General features: G+C 41.2%; 1 protein-coding gene across 1 annotated transcript in view; it reads right to left on the bottom strand.

The window, feature by feature from the left end:
- Nucleotides 1–16,599, bottom strand: part of HMCN1 (hemicentin 1) — a 446,768-nt gene extending 430,169 nt beyond the window's left edge. The window contains exon 1 of the mRNA XM_019635448.1: nt 16,068–16,599. Coding sequence (XP_019490993.1) covers nt 16,068–16,335 — 268 coding nt within the window. The 5' untranslated portion in view covers nt 16,336–16,599. The remainder of the gene's footprint in view (nt 1–16,067) is intronic.
- Between the last annotated feature and the right edge of the window lie 1,237 nt (nt 16,600–17,836).

The following is a 17,836-nucleotide window of genomic DNA, read 5'->3' as shown; positions in this document are numbered from 1 at the left end:
TGGGCATTTACTGTTGAACTTTCTCACATTGCCATGGAGAAGAAAAGATTTAGTCGGCTTTCTCCATCATAAAACTAATTCCACCCTCACTAATTCTACCCATTTAAAGAACATATTCAAGCAAAATTAAACTAACACTAGTGAATGCCTATTACACTAAGTCCTTTCACAAATACCATCTCATTTAAAGAGAAATATCCCCCTTTGTGGCAGGTTGGGTGGATCATTGGGCACGTCTATCCTCAGCTCCACCTCCAAGGATATCATATTGGTAGTCTGAAATTGGCAGTGGGGAAGTACTTAACAACATGGAAATGGTCAAATGCTGCAAATAAGGGCCTGTCCCCACCCCCAGCTCCAGAGCCAGGGGATTAACATTTACCAGCACCCCATTGATTACATCCCTATTTTATTTTTTTTTTAAATTTTTTTTTATTGTTAGTTTCAGGTGTACAAAACAATGCAATAGTTATCCTTTTCACCCCTCACAAAGTGACAGCCCTTTTCCCCCTATCCACTGCCCCCTACCCCCGATACCATACGTATCTATTACAATTCCATTGACTCCATTTACATCCTTATTTTAGACAGAAGGAAACTGAGGCTCTAAGGGGCCAAGTGACCTACCCAGTTACAGAGCCAGGGTCCAGGCGTTTGGACTCTATGTCAAGTGTTATTTCCCTTCTCGAAGAATCCTCTTGAGAACTTTGTATCAGGCTTGGTACCAAATGTCTTACATGCATTTTCTCCTCTAATCCTCATGACTCTCCAAAGGAAGTATGATTGCTAGTCTCACTTTAATGTTAAGGAAACTAAGGCTTTGAGAACTTAGTAACTGACTAATAATCAAACGTTGGTCCATCTGTTATTAGAATAAAAAAAAAAAGAAAAAAATTCAATCAAAACCTATGCCATTCTAACTCCCCTAAATTTAACTTTGTCAAAATAAATCAAGTAACTACTCATTTCTGTTCTAATGTAGAAGGGACGAAAGAGGAGTGAAGTTATCTAAGGCACAAACCGAATCCATAAAAGGTACAATAAATATAAAGGGGATCTAAACCTTGCATGGCACTTTTCCAATACTCCAGGAAAGTTTCTTGGAAGTAAAATTTTGAAAACTCTTTTTAATTACAGAAGAGAAAAATGTCTGGCACACAGGGAGACATTCCGACATCGGGTGTGACTTAGGAGAAAACTTCAAGGCAGAAGTGTGATCATGGGATCCAGGGCGTGGGGACCAAGTTCACCTAAGAAGAGCAGGAGAGACCCTCTGGGGAATATGAAACAATAGACATGAGGTTTTCTGTGTGCTCTGGCAAAAGGCTTTGAAGTGGGAATAATGAACTAAACACAAAGCAAAACAGATTTCACTTTGAATCTCAAAACTAGATCTTCAAGATAGCACAGTATCTTTTTAGAATTTTGTTCTCTACTGCTTCATGAAATAATGGGTTTTCTCACCTTTCTATTTGGTAAAAATAAAATATTAAAGAACACGGCCCATCGTATGTATTTATTTATCACCCATCAGTCTCATTTAACCAGCCTCCCGCTGTCAGATCTTGGCAAGAAGAGGGAAGAGTTGCCCTGAACATTTTCAGTGGCAATCAGTGCTTTCCAGCCTGGGAACTTCAAGGAAATTCTCCCACCTGCAATAAAACAGTGCTTAAAGGTAAGCTCTTGGAGATTTGATGCTAATGGAAAAATTGCTCCAATTAGCGTGTTTGAAGTTTCCAAGAGAAGAAACCTGGAGGTATACAAACTCAAAATATTTTGGCACCCACACCTAATTCCCAGAATTCTTAGCTCCTATATAATTTTCCCCATTTCAAAATTAAATATCTCAACATCTCCAAAAAAATCTAATAAAGCTTTATTAAATGTTTTAAGGGTAAATGCTCTAAAGTATTAAATGCTTTACAAGTAAAATTCATATGTTTTTTCAAATTCAAATTATTTCAAGGATTTAAATAGTATCCCGAACATATTAATGCCTGTCTCCATAATTCCCACTGAGGGCCTCGTTCCTATCCAAGAAGAGGTTCGAGCTGAGAGCCCATGATACTCCCTGATGTAAATATTTTTATCAGAAATTTATAGAACAAATTGAGTCTCTCTAGTAAAAGAGTTACAGAGTTTTGTTTTTTAAAATGTTAATGATCCAGTGGTCTCAGTATGGGTTGAATCGTGTCTACCCAAAATGCATTATGTTAAAGTCCTAGCCCCCAGGATCTCAGAATGCGACCTCATTTGAAATAAGGTTGTTGCAGATGTAGCTAGTAAAGATGAGGTCATACTGGAGGGGGGTGGGCCAATAATCCAATATAACTGGTGTCCTTATAATAAAGGGAAATTTGACACAGTCTAACAGAGAGACGGACCCGTGAACACGAAGGCAGGGAACAGGGCATCGATAAGCCAAGGAACACCAAAGATTGCCAGCAAAGCACCAGAAGCTGGGGGGAGGCATGGAACAGACTCCCCCTCACAGTCTGAAGAAGGAAGCTGCCGACATCTTGACCTCAGGCTTGTAGCTTCCAGAACTGCGAGACAATAAATGTCTGTTGTTTTAGCCACCCAGTGTGTGGTACTTGGTTATGGCCGCCCTAGGAAACTAACAGAGGTCCCTTTGCCATGCCTTCTTGGGCATAGCGCCTCAATCTCACACATTTCTCAAAACAAACCAAGTGTGGGGGTGGGGGGAGAAAGGCAGGGAATAAAATAAAAACAACTCGTAGAAAGCTCTTCTTTTTTAGGAAACTTTGTACATTTTGTGAATTGATATAATACAAGTCTCTGCTGCTTCATACATGAAATAAAGACAACATCTATCACTAAGCATTTTTGTGAGTCATAAGTGATCTAAAGCACAGAATGTATCTAGTTCAGGGTCTGATCCATAGTCATGACTCACAAAATAAAATGGTAGCGGTTATTGCTAGAAATAAAAGTCATGCTACTAAGCCTGTGTCAGTAAGACATGTGAGAAGGGGTGTTTCCTCAGGGGTCCCTGGCCGTCATGATGCCCTTGGAGTTGCCAACAGCTGACTTCACCAGGCTCCAGCTCTCCCAGAGCCTGAGCTGGTATCATAAATTTATACCCAAGCCTCAGTTAGACTTTGCAAGCAGCACATTCCACCCTGCTTTATATCACCATCATCTGCGGTCACTGCCCCAAAGGCAAACCACTCCTTTTTCTCTCACTCTCCGCCTCTCCATTTCCTTTCTCATGACCTGTTCTTTCCCCATCCGATGGCCTTGCAAATCCTGTGGCCTTCCAAACCATCGTCCTACAGGAACTCTCCATCTACCTCCCACTCCAGCTGCAACAGGGTCCTCCAAGGACGATACCACCTCCCCTGCGGACCTCCCCAGCTCATCCTCCAACACCCCACATGCACCAGGGTCAAGAGGTGGGTCAGCATTTTACCCACTCGCAGTCCATTACTTCTCTACCTTCAGAGAAACACCTACCATTTTGAGGTGAACATCACCTATCGCACCCTCTAACCCTCCTCCCTCATCACTGACAACTACCACCTAGAGATTTCTCAATAATTCTTATTAAATAAAAATTTGGTGCATGGCTCACAGTCTTCCTCACCATTTTAAGCTGTTATTATGTGGGTTGCAGTAACATACACATTCAACTCTGCAGACTCAAATGCCTCTATCTCAAGCTCACAATCTTCATTCTGGTTTAATTGCCTTTTCTACACAAGCTAAATACTATGATCAATCTGGCTATTCTTCTAAAATAACAATCACAGCTTCTTGCTATTGTGTCCTTCACTGGAAAATTCTCAACTCTTGTCAGTCCAGGTTCGACCCTATGATCTGCCACTTCATCCTCTTTCGTATAAATGTCCTTCTCAACTGTATCTTATTTCTTTAGTCACACCTGCTCCACAACACCCAAGTCCTAGATCAAATCAGTGGTCAGTTTCAGCAGTTACACCCAGGCTGCTGAGAGCTGCTGGAGAAAGTCACAAGCCAGGCAGTGTTCAAGCAGTATGGATTCGTCTTCTGAAGCACAACTCATCCTGGAAAACCATCTATGTTCCCATATCACATTCTACTTCCAAAACTCCATTGTTCTTCTCAGATCCCTTACTTAACCTTCTACCACTCCCTTCCTCTCATCAAATGACTCCTTTCTGTTCCTTAAAAAAAAGTGTCCATCAGACTGGAAGTCACCCAATATCCTGCATCCGCACCACCTTGTCCATGATAGCGCTTGTCTGTGGTCTGCTCCTATCACAATCAACCAAAAGTCTCCTCCTGCCAACACAACCAACCCTTCTACTTTGGATCCCATCTCCTCTTCTTTCCTCAGAGACCTGGTTTCAGAAATTATCTGTTCTCTCTTTGGTATTTTCTCTCTCTTCTACTCTGCTAACTCTTTTCAAGCAGTACTTAAATAGTCTCTCCTCTCTCCCATCTTAAAATGTTCTTGCTCAAGTCAAAGTCCCAATAACTAATGTTTCTGGAGAATTTACTGCGTGCAAGGCATTGTGCTAAGTTTTGGACATCTACTATTTCAATCCTCATGTCAGCTTTATAAAGCAGATCATATTATCTCCAGCAACTAAAATTGAAGCACAAAAAAGTTAAGATCATATGACAAGTGATTGGGGGAGCCAGGCTTCCAACAAGGGCTTCAGACGCTAGGACCTATGCTTTTAACCACAATTTTCTTACCCATCGCTTCAGCCTCCTGCAAACACAACCCCAATGAAACTGTCCATTTTAGCCTGTTAGATTAGCTTTTATTTTCAGTAACCTTATAAATGGATAGAATTGATAACTTCTGCTTCAATCGAACAACTTTTTAGATTTTCAAACGCTGCTCATTCCTGTTTGTCTTCCTATTGACCTGGGCTCTCCTCCCCAGAATTCTTTATAAAGTTCCCTTGTCAGTGTCTTTTAAATCCTTGTGTTCGCCATAGCTCTATCTCGCCTTCCTTCTTTTCTCAGTCTACATATACTCTTTGGATGATCTCATTTATTCCGATGGCCTCAGCTGTCATCTATTTAAGCTTCAAGTGGACAGAACAGCCTCTTGGCACCCTTCACAACTAACACTGACAGTTGGAAATGCTGAGGGGGTGATACCTGGAGACAGACAGGCCACCCAAACAGATCCCCACAGAGAAGCATTTACTTTGATAAATTCACCATCGACCAAGGCTCTCAGAATTACAAACTCAGGAACTTGAACTTGACCCTGTCAGACTATTTTAAACAATACAGGCTGACGTACAAAGCTGGTGTGACAAAATATGAGTTACCAATGAGGAACATAGCTGTCTGGTAGATCTGATGTATGTGCCAGTCTGACCAGAGCATTCTCTCCCCATAAGGAAAGCGCATGAGGCTAAATTATCAGGGACGCTGTTTGATGAGCATGCAACCAAAACGAGGAGAGTTCATAGTATGATCCAAATATGTAATGACATCATTACATATTTATAAAGATAAACAGTCTATCACCACATTTGGAATGTTGCTTATGGGTGGACTGGTTATTTAAGTGTAGAATAAACTATACTCTGAACCCTAGATAGAACTTGGCAAAAAAAAAAATGATAATAATAATTCAGTTAAAAAATGGGCAGAGGATCTGAATAGATATCTTTCCAAATAAGACATACAGTTGACCAACAGGTACATGAAAATGTACTCAACTTCACTGATTATCAGGGAAATGCAAATCAAAACCACATGGAGATATGACTTCACACCTGTTGAAGAGAATGTAGTAAAAAAAAAAAAAAAAGGGAAACCCTTTGTACTGGTAGTGGAGACATAAAACTGCTGCAATTCACTCTGGAAAACAGTGTGGAGGTTTCTCAAAAAATTAAAAACAGGACTACCATATGATCCAGCAATTCCACTTCTGGGTATTCATCTCAAGGAAAAAAACTCACTAACTTGAAAAGATATATGCACCCCTATGTTCACTGCAGCACTATTTACAACAGCCAAGACATGGAAACAACCTAAGTGTTCATCGATGGATGAATGGATATATATTTCCCTAATATAAGTCTACACAACGGAATTCTAGCCATAAAAAGAAGGAAATCTTGCCCTTTGCGACAACATGAATGGGCCTTGAGGACACTATGCTAAGCGAAATAAGTCAGACAGAGAAAGACAAATACTGTATATCACTTATATGTGAAATCTAAGCAATAAAAACTGAGCTCATAGATACAAAGAACACATTATTGGTGGTTGCCAGAGGTGGGGAGCAGAGGGTGGGTGAAAGGGGTGAAGAAGGCACAAACTTGCAGTTATAAAATAAGTAAGTCCCGGGGATGTAACGTCCAGCATGGTGACTATAGTTGATACTGTGTTGCATATTTGCAAGTTGTTGAGAGAATAAATCTTTAAAGTTCCCATCACGTGAAAAAAAAATTTAGAACATGTATAGTGAACGATGTTAACTAGACTTATTGCAGTGATTATTTCACAATACATACTAACATCAAATCATTATGTTGTATACCTGAAAGTAATATAATGTTATGTGTCACAATTATACCTCCATGAAAAAAAAAATACCTTGGTTGTACAATGCTTATGTGTGTTTCTGCGATAAAAATGCGAGTCCCCCATACTTTTCATTGATATCTTATTTTGGACAAGTTAGTGCATCAGGCACTTACTATCAAGACTACTGGCCTGAGAGTAATGGAATCTCTTAAAGCTAACTTGACATATGTTTTCTCTCCTATCGTATGCCAATTTCATATTTTAACCTACAGAAAGGAATCATATTTCTTTTTTTACCATGTTCTAAAGTGCCAAGTTCATTGGACTTTCTTAAAAGTCTATGTATACCCTTCTTCCTATGCCCAAGTCACCTCAATATTTACCCCCATGAATTGCTGTGATGGCTTCAGATTTCATCTCTCAGCTCTCAGGACTGCCTTCTTCCAACCCATCCAAGAGACAGATATCTAAAATGCAAACCCAAACATGCAACTCCTCACTTATCATCCATCCAGGCTCCTGGTAATTTTCAGGATAAAATCCAAATTTCTTCATATTTTGCTTAAACTGCTTTTGCTCATGCACTTTCCTCAGGTTTCAGCCAGGCCACACTTCTTCCAGAAAAACCTTTGCTGACCAGGGGCTGCTCTGGGCTCCCACAGCCCTGTGCTTCTTTCCACTACAACACATATCGTGGCTTATAACATTGGTTTTCTCTTGCGCTTCACCTCATCAACTGTAGGCTAACTTCTTATAAGCGATGCCTTATTACCTTTGAATCAAAAGCATCCAGCAAAGTCCTTGATGAAGAGTAGGAAGTCTCTTATTGACTGATGAGTGAGTGAATCAATGAATGAATCAGTGGATATAATGGCTTATCTTTGGATTTTTAAACTCTCTCACTGGTTTCCCAATTACGAAGCAGTGGTCTAGGGCTCAAGGGGACACGCTTCTCAAACACTGAGTGTATTCGGATGGTACCACATTCGAACTGGTCTGATTGTCCTTTGCCTGTGGGTTGATTAATAGCCAAGTTGTCAAGTAGATACTTTTTTCTATTGAATGTTTTAGTCTTATTGTTGTATAAATGTTCTATTTTTCTGGATAACTGGCTTCTCTCCAGTATCTATTTGTTATTTATAGACAAAGGTGAGTCATTCAATAAACAAGAGCAATGCCATTGATTCTATAGTACTTTTAAAGGACTTTCCCATATGTTATTTTATTTAACCATGATAACATGACTAAAGTGAGGAACGTTGGTATCATTACACCTTACATTTGACATAAGTCCATTTTTTAAATTTTTCTTACTCTGCAAAGAAATGAAGATTCTCAGGGGAATTTATCAGAAAAAAAGCAAAGCCAAGGTTAGGAATGCCTGTGGACTTGTGAGAACCGCCAATTATGTGGATCTTTTGTTTGCACAATGCTCCTCAGAAATTAATTTAATTGTAGTGACACTCCTTTAGCCAATCCAGTTAAAACTGGAAAATCAACAGATGCAGCTAAGACATTTCAGAGTACATAGATATTCCCCCTCCCTGAATATACCTGCTCTACAACATGCAACAACTACCCAAGACCCAGTTGTTACATGAGTCATAATGAGACTTCTATTTTATAGTCAAGCATGGGTAGGAGATATATATCATGAAAAAGGTCCAATTAGAAAACTGTTATGTTATTTAGTTTACTCTTCTGATTGTTATGATTTAAAAAGGAAAATCATAGACATGACAGGAAAGATTAAAATACTCAGAGAAATATTCGGTTCTTATTTCCATCATTCATTCATTCATTCATTCATTCATTCAGGGAATATTCCTTGAGTGTCTAGTGTGTGCCAGGCCTCTAAGATAAATGGGTCCTGCCCAAAGAGCTTAATGTTTAGTCCGACAGAAAGGTAGGTAAGCAGAGTTATAAAAACCATCGAGAATGATTATTGTTTGACCAGAGACACACCATAAGCAAAACCAAATTCTGATTTACCAATAATCAATTGAAAGTTGTTCCTCAACTTTAAAAAAAATTAAACAAACAAACTTCATTCTGTGTGAGTCAGAGGAATTTGTTAACTATAAACATCCCTAACACATTTAACATACTTGATTTATCAAAATGCGGTCCTTATACTTTGGGGAAAAGTGTTCATTGTGCATAGCAAAATGTCGCTACACATCCTCAGAAAACATCCAGTGACATGGGACCCACTCCCTCAGGGTCAAATATTCTATCATCTGAGGAAACAAAGTTATCATTGTCCAATCAAAATCTCTCTCTTAAATTTTAGTTCATTACCTTTAGTTGGATTTCTCTTGGACTTAAAGGACCAATCCTTTTCCTCATGGAAACCCTTCTCCACATAGGATGTGCTAGTGGCAGAAGATTAAGAATGTCTTGCCGGGCCGGCCGAGTGGCGCGTTGGTTAAGAACTGGCTTGGGACGCCAGAGGGCCCCGGTTCGGATCCCACATATGAGGGCCAGTGACACTGCCCTCTACAGCTAAGATGCTGAACAACAGCTCAACCTGGAGCTGGGCTGCCGTGGGTCACCGGCGATGGCGTAGGCTGCAGCCCCTGCTGCAGTGGGTTGCCATGGGCTACCGTGTGTAGCCAGCAGCCAGCGTGAGTGGCCAGCAGCTGCGGTGGGCGGCCGTCCAGAAGCCGGCGACTGATCTGTCTCGCCCGGGAAGAACACAATGATGGTGCCAACTTGGGCCAGTGAAGCGACGTCCTCCACAACTAGACTGAAGAACAAAAGGACAGCAACTTGTCTGTTCCCCTTCCCCCAATTCCTCAGCACTGTTCCCATCCCCCCAATTCCCAAAAAAAAAAAAAAAAGAATGTCTTGCCTCTTTTTCTATACCCATTGAAACTGAAGACATTTTAAAGTTCAGTTCATATAGATTTCTACAGGTTTTCAAGGTCTGAATGTGCAATACTTTCCTTGTAAAATTTGTCCTATTCATTATGGTTTCATGAGATTTTGCTAATATTCTAAGAGAGTCATTTCATAAAAGACCTGGAGTGCTTTTGTACCATCATGTAGGTCCTGCAGATTCATACAAAGTCACTGAGGGCTCACAGGTTAGATTATTATGAAACTCTTAAGTGTAGAGACATATAATGCTGATATTTCTCCCAATGAATAATGCATCTCCTTGATGTATCTCCTTGCAAACGTTTACCTTTTACTACATTAGGATCATCAAAATCATGTTATTTGACCTAACTTACCAATGCACTAATTTTATAAACAGAGACACACATCTGGCAGGGTTAAATGATTTGCTTTAGTGACAAGAATAAGGAAGAGAACCCAAATTTTCTGTTCCAAATTGGATGTCCTTCCTACTACATCACATTTGCATTTTGTAAAATGTTGGCTGAATCATTTATTAACACTCGTTTCAATTTTAGCTTCATGAACAAAGCAACCACTCCAGTAGTTGGAAACAACAACATAATTTCAAGGGTTTCCAAGCCCTCTTCTCCCGTTCGTTCCCTTTGGAATTCTCTCCAGACAGGCTTCCACTCCCATCACTTCACTTCACATGCTCTTGTTGAGTCACTAGTGACTTCCACATTGCTAAACAGATGAGCCAATTCTCAGTCCTTCTCTTAATTTACCAATCCGTGTTCTTTGAAACGTTTTCTTCTCTTGACTTCTAGGATAATATACTCTTCTCCACCTTCTCTGACTTTAGTTTCTCAGGCTACTTCGCTGATTTATCCTCAACTCTCTGACAGTTAAACACCAGAGTGTCTGAGGGTTGGGTCGTCAGATTTTTACTATTCTCCATTTAATCAGTCCTTTAGTGGTCTCATCTAGCCTTGCAGCCCTAAATACCATCTATATGTATCCCTTTGGGTCCCAAATTTATATCTCTGACCCAGATCTTTCCCTTTGAACGCTAATTTCATATAGCCAACTATCTTCTTAATACCTTTACTTGGCATCCAAAAGGCAGCTCAAATAATATCAAACTTATCTCCACGTGGGTACCAACAGGCATCTTGAACGTAAACACCTCCAAAAACGAAAGCCCCATCCTCTCACTCTTTCTCTAATCTGCTTCTTGCTCATTCTTCTCCATCTAAGTACATGGCCGTGCTACCCTTCTAGCCACTCAAGCCAAACCCTCAGAAACTGTCTTGTCTTCTTTTCTCTCATGCATCCCATCCATCCATCATTAAATCCTTTTGGTTTCATCTTCAAAATACACACAGGGTTCAACTCTTTCTCAAAACTTCCATGGCTGCCAACTTCACCCAAGATACACCATCCTCTTCAGCCTGAATGATGCAGTAGTCTCCTATCCTCCCTGCTTCTGCCCTTGTCCTACTTTAGACTAGTCTCAAATAACAGCTGGAATGAGTATGTGGATGCCTAAGTCAGATCATGTCACTGCTCTGTTCAAAACCCTAAAATGGCTCCCCATCGCACTCAGAGAAAAGCCAAAGTCACAGGGCCCTATGAGCTCTTTCATGGTGTGGCCCCATCACCTTGCTGACCTCAGCTCCTGACTTTTCCCTATCACTCACTGGGCTCTAGAGACACTGGTCTTTTCACAGTTCCTTGAACATGGCAGATGCTCCTGCCATGTTAAGAGCATTTCATTTATGGTTCCTCTGCCTGCCGAAGTCTTTCCTCAGATATACTCACTGCCTCCTCCCTCATCTTCTTCAAGTCCTTGTTCAAATGCGACCTTTGGGGAACTTTCCTAATCAACATATTTAAAATTTTAACACTCTCAGTCCACCTCAAACTCCTCATGCCTTTTCTGCTTGTATTTTCCCCAGAGCAAATATCACCAATAAACATACCATCTATATTATAATTATTCTATTTATCTGTGCCCCCCAATAGAATGTAAGCTCCAGAAGTACAGAAGCTTTTGTTTATTTTTATTCTCTTGTGCATCCCCAGTCTCTGATGCAATGCTTGAAACATCATAGGTGAGTAAATGAATGAATAAACGTAGACTGACATAAGAGATCCTGAGGAAAAAAGGTGGAGACATAATTGTGAAAGAGAAGAAGAGAACGTTTCTTTATATGAAGTGATTCATGAAAATGCACTCCCTCATTTTCTGTCCTCTGTCTCTGGTTCCTGCCACATGGAGAAGAGCACAAATGGAAGACTGAGCGATAAAAGAAGAAACCATCGGCCATCCCCAAAGTTGTGTTCTGAAATACATTTTGTGGGTTGTAAAAAGCACAGCAAAAAATGAATATGTAAGAATCAACAAGCCCAATAATAAACTAGTGTTGGTGAGGATGCAAAGAAATCAGAACCCTCATACACTGCCGGTGGGACTGTAAAATGCCACACTTGCTTTGGAACTGTCTTTCAGTTCCTCAAACAATTAAACACAGTTACCATGACCCAGCAATTCCATAACTAGCTATATACTCGAGAGAAATAAAAACATGTTCTTTTGTGCTCTGAGCACTCAATGTCAGTGTGAGGAGGGAGGACTCCCACATTTCCAACAAGCAATTCTCAGATTCCAGCAGAGTGTCCGAGAGCTCAATTCTGATGCCTATCTACCCGGACATAGCATCCAATTCCACAGGTTGAGGGTTCAGTTCTACAAGACTGCCCACACCCAAATTCAGATGTCAGTCACAATCCCAGGTTATTTCCTGCACTCCTGAGCAACTGACTCTACATCAGAGGTTCCCACAACCCCCTCCTTGGGTTCAGTTAATTTGCTAGAGCAGCTCAAACAACTCAGGAAACCCATTTACTCGCTAGATTACCAGTTTCATTATGAAAGGATATAGATCAGGAATAACCAGATGGAAGAGATGCACAGGGCAAGGTGTGGGGACAGGGGCACAGAGCTTTCATGCTCTCGGAGCTCACCACTCTCCCTGCGTCTCCACAAGTTCATCAACCTGAAAGCTTTCCGAAGACCTCTTTTTGGGTTTTTATGGAGGCTTCATGACATAGTCATGATTGACGAAATCATTGGCGATTGCCAGTTGATTCAACTTCCAGCCCCTCTGCCTTCCCCAGGGGTCAGGGGTGAGAGAGAAAGTTCCAACCTTCTAATCACATGGTTAGGTCTCCTAGAAACCATCACCCATCCTTAGGTGAAGGCCAAAAGTAACTTCATGAATATAACAAAAGATACCTTTATGGCTCTCACCACTTTGGAAATTCCAAAGGGTTTTAGGAGCTTTAAGCCAGAAATGGGGATAAAGACCAAATACATATTTCTTATTATAAATCACAATATCAATATATCCACACAGAAACTTTCATGCAAATGTTTGTAGAATTATTCATAGTTGCAAAAAAGTGGAAACAACCGAAATACCCATTATGGATTAATAGATAACAAAATGTGGTATATCCATACACTAGAATATTATTTGGTCATAAAAAGGAATAAAGTACTAATACATACTACAAGATGAATGAATCTTGAAAACACTGTGCTAACGTGAAAGAAGCCAGACAAAACAGAGCACATATCATATGATTTCATTCGCATGAAGTCCAGGACAGGAATATCTATAGAGACAGACAGTAAGTTTGTGATTGCTTAGGGCTGGGACAAGGACAAAAGGGGCACAGGCGACTGATAACTAAAAGACATGGGGTTTCTCTTTGAGGTGATGAAAATGTTTGAAAATTGACTATGGTGATGGTTGCATATATCTGTGAGTATGATAAAAACCATTGAATGATAAATTTTAAATAAATGCTTACATGGTAAGGAAATTGTATCTCAATAAAGCTGTTAACAATTAACACCTTACATATGACTGGGAAAGTGACAACCCCATGTTAAACATGGTGAGCATCAAGAAGTTGGCTTGACATGGCCTGACCCTGGTCCTCTCTGGTATTTCCTCCTAGCGTGATTGTGTTGTTGGTCGTCCAACACTGGCTCCCTAGGTGCACGATTCTGAATGATTTTATCACTTCCTTGTCAGACTTATTCCTCTTGCATGTCTGTTTTCCATGTATTTTCATTTTTACCTTCCCCACCCCCGTGAGCATACACCTTGCCCCAGGCTGTAATGCAGATGTCCAAAGCAATCACCTGAAAAGCCTAAAGGTTTTTGTCAAGTGCCTTAGACTATATCCCAGCTCTTATCCATTACTCCATCTAGCTAAATGCAATAACAGGTATCAAGGAGCACTGAAAAGCTGTAGTCAAGGTTATTAATATAAATAATAATTATGATTATAATTTATATAATTATTATATTAAATTCCACACCTTACTGCTTTCAACGTCAGTTGTATCATGATGCCAACTATAGGACTATGTGTTAGGGATTATGAAAAACAACCACATGTAAAACAGACAGCCATAAAGTGTCAGTTAGAAGTGTCCTTAGAGACGTTCAAATCCAATTCCCTCATTTTATAGTTGAGGAAACAGATTCAAAAAGGTAAACTGACTTTTCCAATGTCACTTAGTAAAACAGCCAATCCCCATTCAAGGCCCTTTCTGTCATTCCCAGCTGATCACCAATTAGAAAAAAAAAACACAAAAAAACTCTTAATGATTACAGACAGAGATGAAAACGTCACACCAAGATATTATTACATTCCATTAAAATGAATTAGTAAACTAAAGGTTATTAGTATTTTTCAACTTCTATTTCCCTCTTTGTCTTCAAAAATACTTTAAATACTCTTAGATAACAGACACACTTGGCCACTTCTCTCTACTTTGAATCACAATGCAAATAGAATAGCTTTGTTGAATTATACATACAATTAATTTTATGGAACCAATTTAACCATATTCTCATATTAATTCTAAAAAGCTCTAATTTATTAGTCATCTCTTATTAGCGTGCCAAGTTTCCCCCACTTTGAAACATGATTGCTAAACTATAAGGAAAGTCAACTACAGCAAACTTTCCCATTTGGTAACAACTGGAATGCGGCATACCACAATACAATGTATTCCAATAATTTTCATATCACATCAAAATATCATGATGATACAGTTTCCATTTATGGCTTGAGGCAATTTCTGTGTTCTGTTTGCAGCAACATCATTTCATAAGAGTCCTTTGAAGAAGAGCGATTGTGGTGTTAATTAGAGAAAACAATTTTTACTCTATTTTTTGGCCAAGTTCAGATTTATCCCTATAGAAGAAACATATCTAGGCTATTCCAAGATAACGAAAGTCATGAACTGCCTCACAATTGGCACCATGATATTTAATAAATTGAAACATTATAAGATATGAGCTATTTTACTAAGAAAGTAAACATAGTAAATGACCATTCAATTCTTCATTCAGATATAAAGAGCATTTCATGATTGATCGATGTAGAAATTACTATATGTATGTATAGCCCAGAAGAGTAGGATAGGTTACTGTTTCCATCATTTGAAGAAAAAAGTCCCAGAAAGTTCTATTTCCCCTCTAAATTTCTCCCCACGCTATTAAAAAAAAAAAATAGCTGAAGCCCGCCACATTTAATACCTAGCAATAATTTAAACTCATATGTTTGTCAAATGCACAAGGAAAGGATCTGAGATTCTCAATATCAAGCAGCTCTTGTTATGAAGAGGTTGTGTCAAGTTCTCCTAGTAAGAAGAATTTCAAAGCAGGAAAAATGTGGGAGAACAGTGGGGGAGGGCTTCTAAGAAACCACTGCTTTATTTCTTCAACTGGTGAGGGACTTGTGCTAATGAAACTCAGGTGGATGTCAGACAGCAAGCCCCAGGGCTCCCCTGGCAGTGCTACCCTCAGCGATGACAATGAGGGCTCCTGTGAGCCTCCCAGAAAGGTGCCACTTTAAAGAGAAACTGAAAAAAGTACATGAGATCATATTACAGTGGAGCAGCTGAAACCCATCGCTTTAGGGCAAAAAAAAAAAAATCAAGTCATTTGGCTTCAACTACCTTTAAAGAGCACCCACATACCAAATTACATGCATTTCTGCTGCATGAGACACGGACACAATGTTTATACCCATCTATGAACCTAACTAATGATGTCCTGAAGCAAAGATGAATAGATTCAGTTGAGAAATGAATGGGTTCTCTCTTATTTTCATCTCTTCCGTTCCACTAGTAATAATTACTTACAAGCTTCCTTGTCTCCCACACAGGGTTCCCCACCCCCTTCTGTGAGAGATGTCCTGAGTGTGCTCTCAACCTGGATGTTAGCTTTTATTTTAAAGGACTGCTGCCGAAAAACCCATGCCCAAATCTGCCTTCAGAATGAAACATTCTTTAGCTGTAAAATTAAAAAGTCAGTTAACTGCTATTTTGATGCTGCTCCACAAGACTCTGGGTCTGGTTTTCATAATTCCACAATTCCAGGTTTGGGGGACCACTGTACAAGCACCCTAAACAAGCCATCCATCTACTCCATGGCTGGGACCTGAGTAGGTAGGTATCAGAGAGCAGCCCCAGATGCCAACCAGCAATTCTTTGTTACAACTGTTCTTAGCTGCACATTTTTTTTTCAAAGAAGGTTCTGAAACTTCCCAACACTGAGACAACTTCACGGCATAAGACGATGTGATGGTGAGAAATAACAAACACACAGAATAAACATTTCCCTTACCTGGATCGTGGAAAGGCACCAACGCAAAGTTGAACAGAGGTCTCTTAGGTCTTTTCAAAGACGTCTCCAGAATTTTGGAAGCCCCCTCGATAACCTGAACTAAATCATCATACATGGAACCAGTCACATCAAACACAAAAGCCAAGGTGGAGGCCCCCTCGGGAATTTCCTCTGCCCTGATCTCAGACTGGGGGCTTGCATCTTGAGCTAGGGAAGAATAAAGAAGAACAAACAGGAATGCCGTGTGGACAATGTCCCAGGAAATCATTTTCTTTCTTTTTTTTCTTTTTTCTTTTTTTCCTTTCCTGAGCGCCTAAGCACAGCGCTTAGCCCTCCTCAACAACAAGCAGAGGCTCTCCTCTCCCAGCAATTCATTCGCCTCTGGAAGTCTCTGGGACCTGGCAAAAAGTTTGGAGCGGAGACTCGGATGGGGACCAGCACCGAACCCGAATCCCTGCAGGGGCTGAGAGGCAGAGATGCGGTAGCTTTTGTCTGAACCCAGCGTCCTCCCGGGACTGTATCTGCCCGCGGCCGGGCGGCGCGCAGCGGAGTGCGGGTGGCGCGCCCGCCCGAGCCCCGGGGGCCGCGCTGAGCCCTGCGGCGCCGCGCCGAGTCCCCTGCCCTCGCCGCTGCAGCTCTGCTCCGGGCCAGGCGCTGAGGCTCCCAACTTTCCACTGTTCGCCGCTCGCTCGGGAGCGAGGACGGGGGGGAAGCCTGGCTCGGCCTCACCTCCTGATTGGCCAGTGGCCGTGCCCCCTCCCTTTGCTCTGAAGCGCCCCCTCCCAGAGAGCGACTTCTCTCAGTCCTGATTCTGGGGTCAATTCAGTTCCAGGGAAGCGCTCCCAGTGTCAGCTCCACTCCCACCGCCTCTGTTCCTAACCTACAAACACCCAGTGTAAACAATGGCTTTCGAGAATGCGTGGCAAAGACCCAAAGTGAGGGACAGCGCACTCACTAGCACAAAGGGAATTTTCTTCTCCGACTGTGTCCAACGCTGCTTCAGACACCTCTTTCATAATTCCCCCCCCCAGAAGCCAGGGCGTCCCAGCCCAGCCTCCTGTCCCTCCGTCCATAACTCAGCCCGGCCAGGAGGGGGAGCTGGAAACGTCTCCAGGCTGGGCGGCAGCCACACCATCTATCACCCTGATCTCTTCGGGGACTTTGGAGATGCGCAGAAGGGGGAAGGAGGAAGCTGCATGGGCACACAGCAGGAGAAAGAGGAAAGGGGCTTTTGGGGGGAAACGAGTGAGACAGCAGGGCCTGGGGTATCCCTGACTGTCATTGAGAAAGACGGGAGAAGGGAAGGAAGTGAATACAGGGGGGAAGCCAGGTGGAAAGGATGAGGAGATGGAGGGAGGGAGGAAGACATTAAAGAGAAAGCTAGTTTTTTAATTTCATTATCAGACTCACGTTTGCTGAGCAGTCTGCATCCTCCCCTTAGCACGGTGAAGCAGAATAATATCCCCATTTTACATTTCCTCCCATAGAGCTGCCATGTGCCAAGTCTCAGCCAAAAATCCATTCAAAAGGTGTTCCCTTCTATGGCATTTTCTTGCTGATAAGTAAGGAAACCTCGCCCTGGAAAACATTACAAAGTTTTTCCGTGTGGTAATTATTATATACATTATGATACTAATAACAGAGATAAGAAGGTGGACAAAGAAAGTCAATCATCCGCTAAGGAGTCTTTGCTTCGTTTTAATCAAAATGTATTTCCTTCCTGAAAAAGGAGTCGTTGTCTGAATACTGGCATTTAAAGAGGGCCAAAC

Source organism: Hipposideros armiger, unplaced genomic scaffold (genome assembly GCF_001890085.2).
Source record: "Hipposideros armiger isolate ML-2016 unplaced genomic scaffold, ASM189008v1 scaffold_22, whole genome shotgun sequence".
NCBI lineage: Eukaryota > Metazoa > Chordata > Mammalia > Chiroptera > Hipposideridae > Hipposideros > Hipposideros armiger.
This window is presented reverse-complemented; position numbering and strand designations above follow the sequence as displayed.